General features: G+C 49.1%; 1 protein-coding gene across 8 annotated transcripts in view; it reads right to left on the minus strand.

Annotated features, from left to right (window-relative positions):
- The window catches only part of LOC105494884 (SZT2 subunit of KICSTOR complex), a 62,943-nt gene that overhangs the window by 23,570 nt on the left and 18,241 nt on the right, over positions 1–21,132 (minus strand). For all 8 annotated transcript variants that reach the window (XM_011763822.2, XM_011763819.2, XM_011763820.2 and 5 more), the window contains exons 5-25: positions 13,207–13,338; positions 12,316–12,457; positions 11,788–11,894; positions 8,507–8,717; positions 8,124–8,294; positions 7,466–7,700; positions 7,146–7,275; positions 6,207–6,349; positions 5,801–5,953; positions 5,560–5,674; positions 5,127–5,344; positions 3,063–3,278; positions 2,640–2,718; positions 2,297–2,391; positions 1,862–2,030; positions 1,555–1,669; positions 1,353–1,466; positions 965–1,135; positions 694–788; positions 329–452; positions 62–226 (exon numbers count right to left, since the gene is read on the minus strand). In XM_011763822.2, the coding sequence (XP_011762124.2) occupies positions 62–226; positions 329–452; positions 694–788; positions 965–1,135; positions 1,353–1,466; positions 1,555–1,669; positions 1,862–2,030; positions 2,297–2,391; positions 2,640–2,718; positions 3,063–3,278; positions 5,127–5,344; positions 5,560–5,674; positions 5,801–5,953; positions 6,207–6,349; positions 7,146–7,275; positions 7,466–7,700; positions 8,124–8,294; positions 8,507–8,717; positions 11,788–11,894; positions 12,316–12,457; positions 13,207–13,338 (3,100 nt within the window). The remainder of the gene's footprint in view (positions 1–61; positions 227–328; positions 453–693; positions 789–964; positions 1,136–1,352; positions 1,467–1,554; positions 1,670–1,861; positions 2,031–2,296; positions 2,392–2,639; positions 2,719–3,062; positions 3,279–5,126; positions 5,345–5,559; positions 5,675–5,800; positions 5,954–6,206; positions 6,350–7,145; positions 7,276–7,465; positions 7,701–8,123; positions 8,295–8,506; positions 8,718–11,787; positions 11,895–12,315; positions 12,458–13,206; positions 13,339–21,132) is intronic.

Below are 21,132 nucleotides of genomic sequence, written 5' to 3' on the forward strand. Positions count from 1 at the left end.
GTCTTCCAGCCCTGTCTGTTTCCCACTCCCACTCCTGCCCACCTTGAGTCGGCAGCCTTACCATCAGCCAGGGTTACACTGAGGACAGGGACTTGGGACTTTGTAACTTTGACCCCAGTTCCTTCTAGATCTTTCAGACTGGGAGCCCCACTCCAATCCCCAAACTTAGGCTTTGTCTCCTCTTGAGGGGGTCCCTCCAGGCCACAGGCAGCCAGACGCTGGACATCTGAAGAGGATGAGACAATAAATCAGAGCTGCCTGGTGGGCTGGTGCGGGAGCTCAGGGGTTTGTATCTGAGGGGGTTCGTGAGGAGGTCAGTGGCTGGCACCTGAGAAGGTAGCTGGGAGAAAAGTCAGAAACACATGCTGGGGGTTCACAAGCCTTGCATAGCAGCGCCACTGAGGGGGCTGGGCAGAGATGAGAGGCTTGAGAGTTTCAGGAAGACCTACTCTCTGTAAGAGAAAAACAGAAATTAGAGCAATCTATAAGGGAATGTCCAACCCCTGTTCCCCTCCTCCACCCTAGAGCTGACTCAGGTACAGCTTGAAAGATCCAGGACAATGGAAAATGATGGCATTCTGTCACTGGCAGATGCCACTTAGTCTCAATGGCGGTAGAAGGTTGGGGCCTGAAGATGTGGTGCTAGAAGGAGGTCAGTGTGACAAGGGTTCAGGGAGAAGAATCGGTGCTGACCAGGGAAGTAACGGTGGAGTCTCCTGTGGCCTGGGTGCTGACGAATGCTTGCTCCTTCAGGATCCCATGAACCCCTAGTACTGGCCCCTCGGCACCTACAATCAGGGTAGAGATAGGTGAAAGAGGGCAGAGCCAGCAGACAGGTGGGACTCTGGGTTGAAGAAAGGGGGAGGAAGGGGAAGGCCAAAACTCAAAGACAGAAATCACCCTGTGAGGGTGGGGGAAAAGGGCTGGGCCAGGGTCTGGTGTCAGGAGGATGTGGGGAACTCACCTGGAACGTGGCAGGTCCGCCGCAGCACCTCACTCAAGAAGGCAGCCTGGTCAACGGGTGTCAGTGGGATCTCCCGGTCACTCAGCTCCTGCCCCAGGCAGCTGTGCAGCAGGCACAGCACCATGTCGTTGGCGGGACAGGACCCCTCGGCGAAAGGGACACCCTCTGGCTCTGCCCGACACACACTCTGCTCAGCACCAAGAGCCTCCTGCTGCCCGGTGCCCCCGGCTCAGCCCTGACCAGCAAGGCCCCTCCTTCAGCCTCATGGGCTCCTCCTGTCCCCGCCACTCATCTGCTCACTTGCTGACCCATCTGTTTGTTATTTTCTAATACTTCCAGGCTTGCTGGCCCTTTAGGTGTGGGGTGTAAGGGTACCAGGTTCACCCACCTCTGGCAAGCAAGAGGAAGAACATCTGGAGCTGCTGGCACTGTGGCAGCAATCCCATTAGGTCAAAATGGAAAGGGATCTCATGGACACAGGTGTCTCCTCCCTGATCCAATCCTACAAGGGAGGAAAGGCAGGACACAGTGAAACACTGATTATTCTACCCACTCCCCTGCTCCACCAGTGGGCCGCCTGCCTCACTCACCGTCAGAGACCCTCGGCTCTGGGGGCACAGGACCCCATTCCTTGCTTTGGCACAGCTGTATCAGGTATTCAAAGCTCAGCATGGAACCTATGCAGGCAGCATCCCGTGGATGGAGCTACAGGAAGAACATCAGAGGTCAGGAGTCAACATCTCTTAGCCCAGGATACCCTGGGTTCCAGCTCTTCAGGAAGCTTCAACAGTCCCAGCCATTCAGAGGCACCAGGAAGCCCACAGACTGCAGTACTCCAAAGGAGATGGCACCCCAATCCAGTGAGAGAGGTCGGGGTACTGTTCTGAGGACACTCACAGCTTGTGGGATCTCAGAATATGTCAGGTCCTGGAGGTGCTTCCAGCTTCCAGGGCCAGGTCCCACTCGCCCATACTGTGGCTCCACCCACACCTCGGTGACCAGATTGAGCTCTGAGTCTCCCTCCAGGGCCTCCACTTCCACATCATTGTCATCATCTGTCGAGAAGCTAAAGGAAGAAGGGCTCTGACTCCAATGCAGAGCCTCATGGCAGGGAATGGACCTCATGGAGGGAAGGAGGCAGGCACAGAGGGCAGCCACAAGTCACACAAGACCTTCCCAGACCAGCATCTGCCTGATGAAGCATCTAAACACCGCACCCACTCCCTGACTTTGGGATCAAGATCATCTCAGGATATGGGAGCCAGACCTCTAGGGGATGGTGGGGAGAAGGGTGACTCTGCGGAGGCGGCCCTCACAGAGGGCCTGTCTCACCTGTCTTTGGTGGAGGTAGAGTGTGGGGGGAAAAGGATATACTGGACAACACAGGTGTGCTTCTCTTCAGCTGCAGCCTGCCCTGGTGGTTCATTCTGTGGGCAAAATGGGAGATCTGGGGCAAATCCCAGCCAAGGCAGAGATCTGGCCTGGCTTAGCTCTGGCCCTCAGAATTTCAGTTCCCTCACCACATTGTCCTGACTGCAGCCTCAAACCTCGCACCCTCTGGCCACACTGTCCCTGTGAGGCAGAGTTTCCAGCAGTCCCAACCCAGCTCAGAGGCCAGTGTCCCTGGGATTATGACAGACCTTGGCAGGGAGGTGTCATGAGGGATGGCACATACCTGAATTGGAAGCTCCAGAACCATGTTGATGATTCCTTCTCCACTGCAGGCAAAGTGGAATCCTTCAGAAAGTCGGACTCTGAAGCCCCATAAAGGCCGAGGCAAGGCCAGGATAAGAGAAGAGACACTGAGACTACAAGCTTTCCCCACACACACCCACCTCCCAGCAGTCCTCAAGGAGCCAAGTCTGCTGGTGGCCCTGCTCAAACTGGCGGTCCCTCAGGGTATAGCAAGTCCAATGAGGATGAGAGAGGCCAAAATAAATCGGGTGATGGGAGGAGACAGGGAGGGCAGTAGCAAATGGTGCTCCATACTTGAGACTGGGAATTAGAGGGGAAGTGTGTGCTACAGGCTTTCTGCTAGTGTCCCAGTCTACACTTGCTCTCCTTGCCCTGAGTGGCCTGGCAGACTTGGATGACATACTCAGTGAGGATGGAGAGAAGCTGGGCAATGGCACTGAGAGGCAGCGCAGGGGCCAGTCCTGATGGGACACTCCAAAGCCAGCGCTGATGGTAGAGGTAGCGGGACAGTGATGCCAGGCTAGAAGAGGCTGAGCGGCCTGACACCAAGGGCAGTGGACCTGGTGGCTCCAGTGTCAGCAAGAAGGGTGCCCGGTAGTCCAAAGGTAGCTTCTCATACCTAGGAAATGGGACAACTCCCCAGTGATCTCTACTCATCCCCAGCTAAGCCACACGCTTCCACACCTCTGTACTACTCATATCCCACTAAGCCATGCCCTTCCACACCTGTACCACTCATACCCGGCTAAGCCATGCCCTTCCACACCTGTACCACTCATACCTGGCTAAGCCATGCCCTTCCACACCTGTACCACTCATACCCTGCTAAGCCACGCCCTTCTACACCTCTGTACCACTCATACCACGCTAAGCCACACCCTCCACACCTCTAACCTACTCATACCCCGCTAAGCCACGCCCTTCCACATCCCTTACCACTCATACCCCGCTAAGCTACAGCCTTCCACACCTCTGACCAACTCATCCTCCGCTAAGCCACGCCCTTCCACACCTCTGACCTACTTAACCTCGCTAAGCTACGCCTTTCTACACCTCTGTCCCACTCATACCCTCCTAAGCCACGCCCTTCCACACCTCTGTACCACTCATATCCTGCTAAGCCAGACCCTTCCACACCTCTGTACCACTCATACCCTGCTAAGGCACGCCCTCCACACCTCGACCTACTCATATCAGGCTAAGCCATGCCCTCCGCACCTCTGTACCATTCATACCCCACTAAGCCACGCCCTTCTACACCTCTATACCACTAATACCCTGCTAAGCCACACCCTTCTACACCTCTGTACCACTACCACGCTAAGCCACACCCTCCACACCTCTGACCTACTCATACCAGGCTAAGCCACGCCCTTCCACACCCCTTACCACTCATACCCCGCTAAGCTACAGCCTTCCACACCTCTGACCAACTCATACCCCACTAAGCCACGCCCTTCCACACCTCTGACCTACTTATACCTCGCTAAGCTACGCCTTTCTACACCTCTGTACCACTCATACCCTCCTAAGCCACGCCCTTCCACACCTCTGTACCACTCATATCCTGCTAAGCCAGACCCTTCCACACCTCTGTACCACTCATACCCTGCTAAGGCACGCCCTCCACACCTCTGACCTACTCATACCAGGCTAAGCCACGCCCTCCACACCTCTGCACCATTCATACCCCGCTAAGCCACACCCTTCTACACCTCTGTACTACTCATACCAGGCTAAGCTGCACCCTCCACACCTCTATACCACTCATACTCTGCTAAGCCACACCCTTCCACACCTCTGACCTACTCATACCAGGCTAAGCCACGCCCTTCTACACCTCTGACCTACTCATACCCCACTAAGCCACGCCCTTCACACCTCTGTACCACTCATACTCCACTAAGCCACGCCCTTCCACAACTCTGTACCACTCATACCCTGCTAAGCCACACCCTCCACACCTCTATACCACTCATACCCCGCTAAGCCACACCCTTCCACATCTCTGACCTACTCATACCCCGCTAAGCCACGCCCTTCCACACCTATACCACTCATACCCAACTAAGCCACGCCCTCCACACCTCTGACTCATACCAGGCTAAGCCACGCCCTCCACACCTCTACCACTTGTACCCGCTAAGCCACATCCTTCCACACCTCTGACCTACCCATACATCACTAAGCCATGCCCTTCCACACCTCTGTACCACTCATACCCTGCTAAGCCACGCCCTCCACACCTCTGTACCACTCATACCCCGCTAAGCCATGCCCTTTCACACCTCTGCACCACTCATACCCCGCCAAGCCACACCCTCCACACCTCTGTACCACTCACATCCCGCTAAGCCACACCCTTCCTTTGTGTGGTAGCACTCATACCCTGCCAAGCCAGACCATTCCACACCTCTGTACCACTCATACCCCACTAAGCCACACCCTTCCACACCTCTGTACCAACCTGATGAGCAGTTTGTCCAGTGGCTTATGCAGGACCACAAGGCAGGGCCGGTCAGACAGGGCCTGCTGTGGCCCCAGCACGGGGGATGACTTGGAGGGAGAGCTGCCCCCACCAGCGCCCCCTAGCCCTTTTCGTTTCACCTTGGGCGTTGGCTCCTTGCTTTGTACCCGGTGAGGGAAACGCAGCTGCAGGATCTCTTCCCTCAAGCCTGACACAATCTGAGGGGAAAATGTGGTCAGATCCTCCTACTCCCATCTCCTACAGGTCTGGGAGAAGGGGCCCACAGACAAGGTGAGACATAGCCTTCTTCTCTAGGTCTCCCTTGGTCTGGGGACTCCTCCCTCTACTGGACCTGGCCCTGTGGGGTTTGGGGAGAGGGAGCTAGTCTACACCCCAGGGCTCCTTGGTCAGAGTCAGTCAGGGCCCAGCTCACCTTGTGTCGGGCCGGTGCTGGTGTGCCAATGGGAAAACCCAGGCGAAGAACCATGCATGGGGCCTTGGAAATGATACGGACCACGTAGAAGGAGGAGGGGGGCTGGTCTGGGGCACTGGGGAGAAATGGGAGTCAGTGAGCAGTCCGAGGTTGGCAGGAAGTAGGAGTGAGGTCTGGGGTTAGAGGTTAGAGGGAGACATGGGATGAGGGGGCGGGGGTGAGGGGACATCACTTTGCCCACCTTGAGAGCAGCTTGACATAAGAATAACCCTCGACTAGTACGAAGCTGCTCCAGTCCCGAAGCAGAGAGGTCAGGGAGGAGTGGGAGATCCTGCACTGGATAGTGCTGTAGCGCCCATTGCTGCCTGGGGTGTGCAAGTGCTTGGGGATTGGTCTAGGAAGAGGGGTGTGGATTGAGGTTAGACCTCCCGGCCCCAGTCTTGGAGAAAAGGAATAGACTACTATCTCTCTCTTCTAGGCCTTGCCTGAGGTTATGGGGACTGATGAGCAGGGAGGCAAGGAAAAGGCTATAGTTTTTCCTTGGCCACAGTTGGTAAGAGCTCATCTGCTGCTCCCCTTCCCATCATTCCCTATCCCCCAACCCCGATACTCCACCCCAACTATGGCCCAGCCCTAAGGGCACCCACGTGTCATGCTCCAGGATTAGCACCAGGCGATGCATGTGCAGCCATCGCTGCCAGGAATTTGCATCCATGGACAGCACTGGCTTCCAGTAGGCAGCAAACTGGGCATGGGATGAGTCAGAACCACTAGGCTGGAGGGAGAGCACCTGGGGACAGGAAGGACAGCACTATATGAGCATTTGTAGAGGACCAGGGTACAAACTGCAAAGAGTGAACAAAACCATGGGTGAACTCCGTTCAGAGTCAGAGACAGCAGTGGCTTGAGGCTACAGCCCAGCCTGAGACAAAGCACAGTGGAGACAAAAACTGCTTCCACTGTGAAGGCTAGATTTGGATGACTGAGTCCAGGGACAGACTGTGTAGCCCTTTAAAGCTGAATCCAGGAGAAGGATGGAACCATGAGCCCAGCTTACGTCACTGACTTGGGAGAAAAGCCACCGAATGGTGGCAGGACCTCATGATGTGGCCACTGTATACAAGCATAAGCCACCTGCCCATCAGTGTTAGGCTCACAGCGTGGACTGCGTGTGAAGATAGCACAGGACCAAGGAAGCTGTGGTCTGCAGGAAGTACACAGTTCATGGTGGCTGGTGGTGGATGCACACAGGTAAAGGTGACTGGGGGAGCCCAAAGTATGCCACATGGAGATGGGGCAAGGGCTCATGGTCTGCTGGGCCTGGGATACCACCACCTAGACACTGTGTGAGTCTTTGCCTCTGCCACCTGTGCTCTGTTCAGGACAGCCTGTCTCTATAGATCCTCCTCTTCTCTGGGGCCTTAGGGTGAGGGAGAAGAGAAGCTCTCAAGGTTAAAGCTTGGGTTTCTGGTTTAGGTGCCTTAGACGTGAGAGAGAAAGCAATAGAAGGTGGTGGTCCTGGGCTCCAGACACTGTACAACCCAAGTTGGCATGAAATGGGGCTACTACACTTCAGAGCTACTCACCGGGGTGGTGGAGCCTGGAGGGATGTAGAAGAGTGGCACTCCGCTCTTGGTGCTGTCAGGAAGTGTGAAATGCTCAGGCACTGAGGAGAAGGACTGAAGGTGGGCAAGCATCTGGTCTGTCTGGTTGATGCTGTAGAATAAGGGCCAGGCCTGAGCCATATCTGACTCTGCTGGGTGCAGATGAGGGGAGCCTTAGGGGTATTTGGGACCCTGGATATAAGCCTGGTTCTCTGGGTGATGCTCCCCAGCTCCCACCTTCACAAATCTGTCCCTCCACACAACAAATGGGGCAGCACTCATTGAGTGATGACTTCACTGACCTCTGCAGTGTGTTCCAGAAACGCCGGATAACATGGGTACGATACAATGAACGGATGGGCTGCCTTAGTGCACAGGACACATCATGCAAAATGTCGTAGCCGCCCTCCATTGTCACTTCCACCCGTGTTACTCGAGGGCCCTCAGGCTCCAGAGGCCAGGGTGCCATAGCCACGTACTCAATGCGCATGTTGTGTTTCCACAGCAGCACCAGCTTTACCTCCAATTGGGACCCTCCTTAGGGAGAAGTGGGAGGGCCAGTTAGGAGAAGGCATAGGACTCTACGCCTGGGATTGAGTTCTATCTGAAACCCCCACCTATCTCATGGAATCTAGCCCTGCCAAAGGTTCCAAGCATGATTCCACGGGTTTCAGGCCTAGAGCTGGCCAACTGACACAAACACAAGTTTGTAGAAACAATCTGAAAACCAAGCCAAGTTCAGGACCCTACACCACCCTCAGCTGGTTCACCTTGGTCAAAAGGAGATGACATTGGGAAGCTCCATGCTAAGAGAATTAAGCCCTGATGACAATTCAAAACCCACTGTCTCAAGCGATAAGGTTTTCATGGTGACACTCTTTCATGTGTGATACATGTGGGTCTTCCCACACACAAATTCCTGAGACATCTGTGGGATTACAGCAGGTTAATGACCCTTACCTTTGGCCAGTGTGACCTCTCGGACACTGTAGCCCTCTCGAAGTCGCACAGACACGGTGCTGACCAAGTCGGCTGGCACCTCCTTCTCAGTGTGCTTCTTCCGGCGCAAGGCTAGGGCAGGGTTGCTGCTTGCAGAGACCAGGTGCTCATTAAACAGTCGGTGCTGAGAGCCTGGAAGATCAGTGGGGATGGGGAAGGAGAAACTGGCTATCTGCCAACTAACTGACAGTTCTGTAGGGCGAAGGAGCTATGCTGAAATCACTGTGAGGTAACAGTGCCAGTGGAGCCAGCTCCAGTTACACTTTCAGTACTCCAGGGCACCATAATCTCTGGGCCCATTCTATATTCCCTCCTTCCCACATCCACCTCAGTGTGCCTCTCACCGCAGTAATATTCAGGGTTCAATGCTTCCCCACTGCGCAGGAAGGAATACAGGAGAAACGCCCGGTGGTAGACAGTCAGACCCAGGTTGCCTGGCTCTGGCTCAGGACAAGTGGACAGGTAGGAGCCGAATGTTGCCATTGCGATGAACTTCATTAATTCCACATTGGGCACATGGCCAAAACTGCAGTCATAAGAGTAAACTCCTCCCACCTGAAAAAGTGAGCAACTGAAGACCTAGCTCTGACAGAGGCACAGGAGAAGGAAGAACAGGAGAGAAAGAGACTGGGCTAGGTGGCTGCTCCCATTCCCTGGACCACAGAGTGGGAAGCCAGCCAGTGTTTTCCTAGGACAGACCACTGTCTCTGTCTTTCCTTCTTTGAGCCCTTCTGTCTGATGCCCATGCTAACCGGCCACAGCATCCTCTGCACTTCCTCCTCGATACCTAATGGCCCACCAGGCCCACCACCTCCTTCACTAAAGATTTTGGCAACTGGTTCACTGACTTCCTGTCATCATCCTGAGAGGCTTCAGCTTATCAACACTTCTCAAACTTCAGGGTGTATAAAAACACCTGGGGATTTTGTTAAAATGCAGTAGGTCTGGGGTGGGGCCTGAGATTCTGGATTTCAAACAAGCTTTCTGCTAGTCTATGGACTACATTTTGAATACAATAGCTGTAGATGAGAAATTAGCAAACTACATATACCCTGAGGGGCAAATCTAGTCCATCACCTATTTTTGTGAATTGAGTTTTACTGGAACACAGCCACACACATTCATTTTGTATTGTCTATGGCTGCTTTCATGCTTCAACAGCAGAGCTGGTCCACAAGGCTTAAAGGTTAACTGGCCTTTGCAGACAGTGTTCGCAGACCTGCTCCAGATGACTCATTCAAGTCCCTGCCCTCTCAGTTCCTTAACTCTCATCTCCAGTAACTTTCTCTATTCCGCTCACCTGCCTGTAGGCTACACGCTGGCTCTTGGCTTCACCTGGAACAAATTCATCTCTGCCATTTCAAAATGCCACAACCCACTAATTACATACAGCACTATACCCTTAGGTTCCTCCCACTCTCCTTCTGCTGCTGCTCTTTGACCTCACTGAGACTGCCAGGCCTTGAACCTCTGCTCTCTCCAAATCTATCCACATTGTCATGACCCTCCTTTCTCGACCCAGCTTGGACCCTACATTCAGACAACTTCATAAGCATTGCTCTCAAATCCCTGGCCCTCTTCACTCTCGTCTGCTTCTTCAAAACCCCAACTAGGATCACAGCCTCTGTTCTTGGCCAGTGGTGCCCAAACAGAAAAAACTGACAGTTGTGTAGGTTGGCACCACATCAAAACATATGACACCCAACTCAGCTAGTCCTTCAGGGCAGTCCTCAATACTGTTCCTTCTTCCCAACTCTGGCCTCTCTTCCTTACAGTACTCGGCTTCACCTTTTACTTCAGAGATAAATCAGAGGCCCTTCGCAGAGCTGATCTACATCTTCACTTCTACTTTCTAGTTTCAAAGAAACGACACTTCCCTGCTCCAAAAGAATCCCTCAATCTGTTTCTTAAGCCAATGCCCTCCTGTCAATTCAGAGACTTTACTCCATCAGCCTCCCTTTTCCTTTCTTTATTTTCAAACTCTTCTTCACTACAGACCCTTAGAAACATGCTTAAGTCTCTAGCTTTAAAAACAAAACAAAACACTCCTTTACCCTGTACTTCCCTCTGGTTACCATTCTCTCTCTTGCTCTGCTCTCGATCTCAACAGCCAAATTTCTTGTGTCAACACTTGTCCCTATTTCCTTCCTTCTATCCACTCTTCAATCCCCTCACCACCTCTTCACTAAAATGGCTCTGAAAAAGATCCCCGTGACCTCCTAATCACCAAATCCAAAGGGCACTTTTCATTCCTCAGTTTTTACTTGATCTTTTTGCTGCTTCTCACAGTGTAGTTACCATTGTGAGAGGCAGCAGAAAGATCAAGTAAAATTTTCTTCCAAAAATTCTGACTTCTCTGACACCACAATCTTCTGGCTCCTGGCTGATTCTTTATTCTTTGCTGGGCCCTCTTCCTATGAAAGACCTCGAACACTGGTGTTCCCCAAAGTTCTTCCAGGACCCTCTTCTGTTCTCAATTACCATCTGTACCCTGACAAATCTTAAATCTCTACCTCTCAAGCAGTATTCGTCTCCTGAATATCAGGATCTGTGTATTCAACCGCTATCTGCTACAAACAGCAGCCATTTATTAAGTGATTATGTACAATGCTAAATACTTTAAATGCATCTCACCTCCCAGTGAGTTATGTACTTTTACAACCTCCATTTACAAATGAATCTGACCTAGAGGTGAAGCAATGTGCCCAATGTCACCCAGTTAATAACTGCAGTCAGGATTTAGACCAGCATGCCTAACTCCAAAGGTGATGTTCTTAACTGGCTGTGTTGAACCACAGGCACCTCAAACACAACATACACAAACTTGCATTCATCATCTTATCCTCACTCTACCACAACTGCTTCTCTTCCTTTTGCGCTGCTGCTACCCAGTCATCACTGGAGTCAGAGACTTGGAGACATCTTTAAGCCCTCTTCTCTTTCATCTCCTACCCCCATCTTGCTAATCATGAAGTCAAGCTGACTCTGCCTCTTCATTTTTCTCAATCCTCTTACCCCTAATTTAAGCCCTGATCCTCTCTCACTGACTTCCCCACTGTCCTTCACCCAGCAGCAAAAGTGACCTTTATAAAACATAAACCCAACTAATGACTTTCCTTCTATCTATCTGCATCACCCACAGAGTTATGCTTAATCTCATTAATAAAGCAGAACCAGATTTTCATGTTCTGGCCTGTGCCTACCCCTTCAGCCTTGTTTCCCATAGCTTTTTACCTCCTTCCCTACAGTCCATCAATCCAATTTAGCTGTAGTCCCTGACTATGCCTTTCACCCCTTTGCTTAAGCTAGTTTGAGCGGGTTTTCTGACCCTTGCACTGAAAACAATAATGACTAATCTGCAGGATGAGGTGGGACTGGAAATGACTGTCAGATTTCAAATTCTGCATTCTTTCTGCTTTAACATCTATTTCTAAAATCCCAAGGAAAGAGGAAAAAAATGAGAGTCCTCTCCTACCATGCTACCTACCTTCCAGACATGACTCCTTCCCCCCATGTAACTAAGTAATTGACTTTACCTGGGAAATCACTGCCTATAAGAAAGTAACCAGCCATCCCACCTTTGTGTGAGATATTCCATCTCTCATCCTTCCTAAAAAGTCCTCACCTGGACAAAGGAACAAGCCACAGTGCCACTGCGAAGCTGGTTCAGCAGCGTCTCACAGACAGCAACATCAGGAACACTGGTCACCCCATCCGTGATCACGATAATCCCTGGAGCAGGAAACACCAGATCAGACCTGGAGACACTGGACAGACCAAAGTCACAGGAAGACACCCAAATGACAGGGCCCTGAAGGGCTCAGTGTCTTCCCACCAATGTGGGCAGTTTTATAAACTATGAAGATTTATAAACTTCAAACACCTTTCCTTCTCCCTTACCCTCCTGCTTCTTCCTCTTGAGTGCCAGATCATAACCTCCCCTAAGTGATATCCTTGGAGCTCTACTCCTTCTAGGGAGTTGTCAGAGCCGAGGGTTCCTGATACACACTAATACAGACATACGTTTTGCAAACAAGGAAACAGATCCTCTTTTCTGGGGCCCACTGATTCCCTGGAACTGCTATCTTCGTTAGCAGTTAGCCCCACTCTTCTTCCCCGCTTCCCCAGTCCCACCAATATTCCTTCTACTGACCTGCACTAGAGTTTGACGGTAGTAACTGCAGCGCCAAGATGCCCTGACGAATCATACTGACCAGTCCAAGATCAGCTGTCACCATGGAGACGCCTACTTTCCGGCCCAGTAGGTCCCCTGAGTCTGGGGACTGGTCTTCTGCCTGCCCCAAGTTACAGAAAAGACAGAATGGGGCAGATGGCATTGCTGCCCCATCCATAGCAAAGCCAGAATTTACAGTCCAGCACCTCTCAGGCCAGACAGGCCGAATCCTGTGAGGACCCCAATTCCTCTACTATGCGACTGAGTCTTTACTGTGCTCCCTGCCCGTGTGTGCTCAGATACTGAACTTCAGAGGCGAAGGGAGTTCAGCACCAGATGAAGCTTCAGACTGTACTGAAGTAAGGCTTCTCCATCTTTTGCCAAGAAGGGCCCCTTTCCATATTTTTCCATCACTGTTATGAAATATTTTATACCTCAATCAAATTACATGACCAGTCATCAGGCACACAGAACTGCCATTTGCCTGGCTACTTCTGAGGTACCCAAAGTGATGAGACAGGGAAGTCTAGTGGGCCCAGGCAGCTTTATCCCCGGTTGTACAAAATGCTAACTAGAGGTCAAAGCCACACATGACACCTTCTCAGATCCACTGAAGGAGATGATCTGGGGCTAAAAAAAAAATGCAAACAAATGGATTTCACATTTTCTCCCTGAAAGAATCTGTGTTTCGGGGAATATATCTGAGTCCTGCTCCAACAGGGAGCGTGTCATGAGCATGCTTATCCTTGTCTGACTTTGTCCCAGCTCTTAGCCTTTTTCTGCCCTATTTGGACTATCCCTCCTCTCTGCCCTCTGTCCTTAGCTGCTCCTCTTTCTAAGTTGCCTCTGCCCACTTTCTCTCTTACATACCTGGCTCTGGGGATCATACTGCTGCTGCAGCATGGTGGCCACCTTATCCTCAAAGAGGCAGAGCTGCTCATATATCTGCTGCAGGAACACCTCCTGCTGGGACGGGTCCAAGAGGCAGCCTTGTACCAGCACCTAAGAAGCACAAGGGAAAGACTGAGACAGGACGGTCAGGGGGGCACAGACCACTACACTTCTGCTCTGTTTATTCTCCATAGCTCCATCTAGACGATCCTGACTTCCTACCCAACTAGGGTCTAGGATTCCACAACCAATTTCCCCCTTATCCAATCTCTATCAGTCCTCAGCCCAGTCATTAGTCATCTTTATCTGGGGTCACAACTTCCCTCTGATTAGGGTCCTCCACACTGGGCTTCCCCAACCCCCACATGGGCACCATAAGATCTTCTATTAATAGCTTCTTCTACCTTGGTCTACAGGATGTCTTATGAGCTGCCCTCCTCAGCCTGGCAAAGTCTCTTTTATTCTCATACTTTTTATTTTATTTTATTTATTTTTTTGAGACAGAGTCTTGCTCTGTCACCCAGGCTGGAGTGCAGTGGCCGGATCTCAGCTCACTGCAGCCTCCGCCTCCCAGGTTCACGCCATTCTCCTGCCTCAGCCTCCCGAGTAGCTGGGACTACAGGTGCCCGCCACCTCGCCCGGCTAGTGTTTTGTATTTTTTAGTAGAGACGGGGTTTCACCGGGTTAGCCAGGATGGTCTCGATCTCCTGACCTTGTGATCCGCCCGCCTCGGCCTCCCAAAGTGCTGGGATTACAGGCTTGAGCCACCGCGCCCGGCCTATTCTCATACTTTTTAATGCTTTTTTATTTCTAAGCATACTGACCAGCCCAAGATCAGCTGTCACCATGGAGACGCCTACCTTCTGTATACACAGAGGCTATTCTGGACCTTTTCAATTTTACAAAAATTAACTGGGCATGGTGGTGGGCACCTGTAATCCCAGCTACTCGGGAGGCTGAGGCAAGAGAATTGCTTACCCGGGACTTGGAAGGTGGAGGTTGCAGTGAGCAGAGATCACGCCACTGCACTCCAGCCTGGGCTACAGCTAATTTTCTGTATTAAAAAAATTTTTTTTTTTTTAAATTTTTGTGGGTACATAGAAGGTGTATATATTTATGGGGCACATGAGATATTTTGATACAGGAATACAAATAACAATTACATCATGGTAAATGGGGTATCGCCCATTCTTTTTTTTTTTTTTTTTTGAGACAGAGCCTTGCTTTGTCGCCCAGGCTCGAGTGCAATGATGTGATCTTGGCTCACTGCAACCTCCGCCTCCCGGTTCAAGCGATTCTTGTGCCTCAGACTTCCTCAGCTGGGATTACAGGCATGGGCCACCACACCCAGCTAATTTTTGTATTTTTAGTAGAGACGGGGTTTCATCATGTTGGCCAGGTTGGTCTCAAACTCCTGGCCTCAAGTGATCCACACATCTCGGCCTCCCAAAGTGCTGGGATTACAGGCATGAGCTACCATGCCTAGCCCAGCTCAGGCATTTATCCTATTTTTTGTGTTACAATCCAATTTTACTTTTATTTTTAAATGTACAATAAATTACTGTTGACTGTAGTCAGTCTACTGTGCTATCAAGTACTAGATCTTATTCATTCTTTCTAACTCTATTTTTGTACCCATTAACCATCTCCCCTTTCCACCTCCCCAACTACCTTTCCCAGCCTTTGGTAACCATCGTTCTACTCTCCATGAGTTCAACTGCTTTAATTTTTAGCTCTCACAAGTAAGTACCAACATGCCAAGTTTGTCTTTCTGTGCCTGGCTTATTTCACTTAACACAATGTCCTCCAGTTCCATCCATGTTGTTGCAAATGACAGGATCTCATTCTTTTTTATGGCTGAATAGTATTCCATTGTGTATATGTACCACATTTTCTTTATCCATTCATCTGTCAATGAACACTTAGGCTGCTTCCAGATCTTGTCTATTGTGAATAGTGCTGTAATAAACATGGGAGTGCAGATATCTCTTCCATATACTGATTTCCTTTCTTCTTGGTATACACCTAGGAGTGAGGATTGCTAGATCATATGGTAGCTCTATTTTCAGGTTTTTGTTTTTGTTTGAGATGGAGTCTCACTCTGTCATCCAGCTGGAGTGCAGTGGCACTATCTCGGCTCACTGTAATCTCTGCCTCCCAGATTTAAGCAAATTCTCTGCCTCAGGCTCCCAAGTAGCTGGGATTACAGGCATCTGCCACCACACCCAACTAATTTTTATATTTTCAGTAGAGATGAGGTTTCACCATGTTGGCCAGGCTGTTCTTGAACTCCCGACCTCATGATCCACCCACCTCAGCCTCCCAAAGTGCTGGGATTACAGGTGTGAGCCACCGCGCCCGGCCTATTTTCAGTTTTTTGAGGAACCTCCAAACTGTTCTTCATAGTGATTGTACTAATTTACATTTCTACCAACAGTGCACAAGGTTACCTTTTCTCCACATCCTCACCAGCATTTGTTATTGCCTGTCTTTTGGATAAAAACCATTTTAACTGGGGTGAAATGATATCTCATTGTAGTTTTGATTTGCATTTCTTTGATGATCAATGATGTTGAGCACCTTTTCATATACCTGTTTGTCATATGTATGCCTTCTTTTGAGAAATGTCTATTGAGATTTTTTAAGAAAAAAATCCCACTTTAAAATCAGATTATTATATATTTTTTTCTTATAGAGTTGTTTGAGCTCCTTATATATTCTGGTTTTAATCCTTGTTAGACGGGTGGTTTGCAAATATTTTCTCCCATTCTGTGAGTTGTTTCCTCACTTTGTTGATTGTTTCCTTTGCTGTGCAGAAGCTTTGTAACTTGATATGATCCTGTTTGTCCATTTTTGCTTTGGATGCTTGTGCTTGCAGGGTATTATCAAGAAATCTTTGAGCTAAGCACAGTGGTTCACATCTGTAATCCCAGCACTTTGGGAGGCCAAGGTGGGAAGATCGCTTGAGCCCAGGAGCTAGAGACCAGCTCGGTAGAGATCGCATCTCTATAAAAAAAAAAAAAACCAAAAACCAAAAAACAAAAAAAAAAAACTAAAAATTAGCTGAGTGTGGTGAAATACACCTGTGGTCTCAGCTACTCAGGAGTCTGAGGAAGGAGAATCACTTGAGCCCAAGAGATCAAGGCTGCAGTGAGCTGTGTTCACACCACTGCACTCCAGCCTAGGAAACACAGTGAGACCTTCCATGGAGAACACAGCCAGTACCAGAGTTTATGCAGACTGTGGGTGAAGCTGTTGATCTCTTTATAATCTGCACAGACTATCGTGGGTATTTCTGGGCAGGCAGTTCCTTTGCCTGTTTCAGGAGAGGTTTACTGATTTGGGGCTTATACGTCAGATCTTTGGTTTGGGTCTCATTTTAGGGGTTGTTTGAGGGCTGGGTGTTCCACCCTACATGGGAGGCGGATAGACAGTGGATGAAGTTGCCGGGGCAGTGGCTCACGCCTGTAATCCCAGCACTTTGGGAGGCCGAGGAGGGCAAATCACCAGGCCAAGAGTTCTAGACCAGCCTGGCCAACATGGTGAAACCCCGTCTCTACTTAAAATACAAAAAATTAGCTGGGCTTAGTGGCAGGCACCTGTAATCCCAGCTACTCAGGAGGCTGAGGCAGGGGAACTGCTTGAACCCAGGAGGCGGAGGTTGCAGTGAACCAAGATCACACCACTGCACTCTAACCCCAGGCAACAGAGTGAGACTCTGTCTCAAAAAAAAAAAAAAAAAAAAAAAGATAGTGGATGAACTTTTCTGCTGTATCTTGTGGGCATGTGATTTTGCTTTTGTTTTTGTTTTGCATTCTTCCCCTCCACAAGCCAAAGTCATTTCATTTGGTTTCCACTGTGTGGACAGTGCTGGAGCTCAGTGCTTGACAGAGGATGTGGGGCTGGCTGAGCCCTGGGTTGCAGACATGGCAAAGCAGAGAAACTGTTCTTCTGGTTCCTGCCCAATCACAAAGGGGCAAAAGCCCTTCCCAGGGAGGAGGGTGTTCAGGAGCCAGACTTTTGGAGAGGAGGTAGTTTCCAGTCTGCTGGGTGACTGTCATTCTGCATGTGTTCCCTGAGCTGGAAAGGGCTGGAAGCTTTACGCATGAACCATGGAGAAGTAGCAATCACCATGGGTAGAGGGGATCCTAACTGGGCCCTCTGGGTCAGGCTAGAGCCAACACTGTCAGCCACCCCCTCTGGCCTGCTGGCAATGCCACAGGTGCCCAAGAAGATGGGGGATATCTGTGCCAGAAGCCAACCTGGTCTTTCCAAGGGGCAGCGCCCCCGTGAAGACAGAAGTGAGAGAATAAAGTTCCCTGCAGGTCCTCTCTCACTTTTAGGTTGTATTTTTCAATTGCTGACATTTCAAAGGGGACCCTCCAGAAGCCCAGCTGGCTTCCCCCAAGGACTCCCCCTTTGCCGGGAGTGGATTTCCACATGTGCCTTTGATTTCATATAGATCAGGCTTTACAGTCACCAGTTCAGCTGCCAGTCCCTGGACTGGGGGTTGGTGTTTTCTACAGAAGAGGAATGGCCTCGTTCACCCTGCTCCCCACCCAGGCAGGGCAGCACAGGATCCAGCAACTCAGTGCTATCAAGACCCCCCAAAACCCCAATATACCCCACCTCAGAGGCCTTGCCTGGGCATCCTGAAGCCCCTGTTCCTTGCCATACACTGACGCCTGGCAGCTATAGCAAATGGCTCACGTTCTTTGTCAAAGGCCTGTAGTGAGATGGTTTTGTTTCCTTTGTTTTATGAGTTTAAAATTGAAATTAGTTATTTCCTTCTGCTGAACAGTATTAAATAGAGCAGGATGTTGAATTTATCTGCTAGATTGAGGTTTAAAAAAAAAACAGAAAAGAAATCTTTGCCTAGTCCAGTGTCATGAGCGTTTCTCCAATTTTTTTTTAGTAGTTTCATAGTTTGAGGTCTTAGATTTAAGTCTTTTTTTTTTTTTCTTGAGATGGAGTCTTACTCTGTAGGCCAGGCCAGAGTACAGTGGCACAATCTCGGATCACTGCAACCTCTGCTGCCCAGGTTCAAGCAATTCTCCTGCCTCAGCCTCCTGAGTAGCTGGGATTACAGGTGCCTGCCACCACGCCCAGCTAATCTTTTTTTTTTTGTAGTTTTTTAGTAGAGATGGGGTTTCACATCTTAGCCAGGCTGGTCTTGAACTCCTGACCTCATGATCCACCCACCTTGGCCTCCCAAAGTGCTGGGATTACAAGCATAAGCCACTGCGCCCGACCACATTTAAGTTTTTAATCCATTTTGATTTTATTTTTGTGAGATAGGAGTCTAGTTTCATCCTTCTGCATATGAAAATCCAGTCTTCCCAGAACTATTTATTGAAGAGACTATTCTTTCCCCAATGTATGTTCTTGGCATCTTTGTCAAAAATGAGTTCACTGTAGATACATGGCTTCTGCATTCTCTATTCTGTTCTATTTGTCTATGTTGTCTGTTTTTATGCCAGCACCACGCTGTTTTTGATTACTATAGCTTTGTGGTATAATTTGAAGTCAGGTAATGTGATTCCTCTAGTTTTGTTTGTTTTGCTCAGAATAGCTTCAGCTATTCTGGGTCTTTTGTGGTTCCATATAAATTTTAAGATTGTTTTCTCTATTTCTATGAAGAATGTCATCGGTATTTTGATAGGAATTGTACTGAATCTGTAGACTGCTTTAGGTAGTGTGGGCATTTTAACAATATCGACTCTCCCAATCCATGAACATGGAATATCGTTCCAATTTTTGGAGTCCACTTCAATTTCTCTCATCAATGTTTTACAGTTTTCGTTGTAGAGATCTTTCACTTCTTTGGTTAAGTTAATTCCTAGGTATTTTATTTTAAACTATTGTAAATGGGATTACTTTCTTGATTTCTTCTTCACATTGTCTGTTGCTGGCATACAGAAATGCTACTGATTTTTTGTATGCTGATTTTGCATCTTGCAACTTTATTGAATTTATCAGTTCTGATAGTTTTTTGGTGGAGCCATTAGGTTTTTCCAAATAAAAGACCATATCATCTGTAAACAAGGATAATTTGACTTATTTTTTTCCAATTTGGATGCCCTTTCTTTCTCTTGTCTGACTATTCTAGGTAGAACTTCCCTTCTTTTTTACGCTCAAAATCCTCTCCTTATCCCCCTAATGAATGCTCCTTCCTTCCCTTTACCCTCAGCAGGTAACTCCCACCCTGTGCCCTCTTCAAAGAGAAAGGAAGTCAGTCAATAGAAATGCCCAGGTTACCCCAACCTGGAGGGTACACTACTCTCCAACTCTCTGAAAGCATCCCCAAAGTCCACTGAATGTTTACATCTGTGTCTTTGTTCTTCCTTCAAGGTGCTGAAGAAAGGATTCCTCTTCCTCCTCATTTTCCCTATAGCTAATCTGTCCATCTAAATCTTGAGCCTTTTGTCTCTCTAATATCTTCATTATTTCTCCATGGGCTCCTTTTCTTCTACTTCAAACATAAATAAGTGTTCCCATCCTAAAATTGTATACAGACCCAGCAGTCCCTGTGGTGGCCCTCAGGATCTCACCTCTCTTTCCCCATCACACTCCTACAACCTGCCCCACATGCCCACTTCTCCCGGACCCTGACCCTATGGAACAACTACTTTTTTACTCCCTGTTCCCAATTGGAAAGTGGGTGGGGTGAGCCAGAAGAGGGAAAGCGGGACATTGTCTCACTCTACAGGCCCATGGGAAGGAAAATGAGCAGAACTGGAGCCATAAAAAGGTGAGAAAGACGTTCCTATTCATATTGTTTAGAATAATGAAAATTGGGACAACCCAAGTGGCCAAGAAGGGGCTGGCTAAACATATGATAAAATATGATGAAACAGTAAGTTAACAGGTCATTAAAAATCACGTTTTCAAATAATATTTAGTGACATAGAAGAACGCCCATACTATATGTTAAAAAAAAAAAAAAAAGCAGGACAGGCTAGGCACAGCAGCTTATGCCTGTAATCCCAGTACTTTGGGAGGCTGAGGTGGGAGGATCACTTGAAGCCAGGAGTTTGAGACCAGCCTGGACAACATAACAAGATCCTGTCTCTACAAAAAAAATTTTTAAAAATTAGTCGGGTGTGGTGGCACACACCTGCAGTCCCAGCTATTTGGGAGGCTGAGGTGGGAGATCACTTAAGCCCAGAAGTTCAAGATTACATTGAGCTATGATCATGCCTCTGCACTCCAGCCTGGGCGACAGAGTGAGACCCTATGTCTTAAACAGAACAAAAAACAGGACATAAAATCATGTGTCTAGAATGAGTCTCTTGATTCTCCCTTTCTCTTTGGGTAAAGAGATGGAGGTGAGAGAGGAAAATTCCATAAAATGTTTGAATTTAAGCAAGGCACAGTGGCTCACGCCTGCAATCCCAGCACTTTGGGAGGCTGAAGCGGGCAGATCACAAGGTCAGGAGATGGAGACCATCCTGGCCAACACGGTGAAAGCCCGTGTCTACTAAAAATACAAAAAATTAGCCAGGCGTGCTGGCACGTGCCTGTAGTACCAGCTACTTGAAAGGCTGAGGCAGGAGAATCGCTTGAACCCAGGAGGTGGAGGTTGCAGTGAGCCCAGATTGCACCACTGCGCTCCAGCCTGGGTAACAGAGTGAGACTCTGTCTTAAAAAAAACAAAACAAAACAAAACAAAAAGGTTAGAATTTAATACAATATCCAGAAACAACTGCTGTTGTTTCTGAGTATTGTATTATAGATGAGTTTTGTTTTTTTCTTTATATTTTAATGTATTTTGCATATCTTCTTTGATGAACATGTATTATATACATGAACTAACTTTTTTGAGACTTTTTTGAGACTAACTTTTTTGAGACTTTTGGGTCTCACTCTGTGGCCCAGGCTAGTCTCAAACTCCTGGCCTCAAAT

The sequence above is a fragment of the Macaca nemestrina genome, chromosome 1 (assembly GCF_043159975.1).
Source record: "Macaca nemestrina isolate mMacNem1 chromosome 1, mMacNem.hap1, whole genome shotgun sequence".
Lineage (NCBI taxonomy): Eukaryota > Metazoa > Chordata > Mammalia > Primates > Cercopithecidae > Macaca > Macaca nemestrina.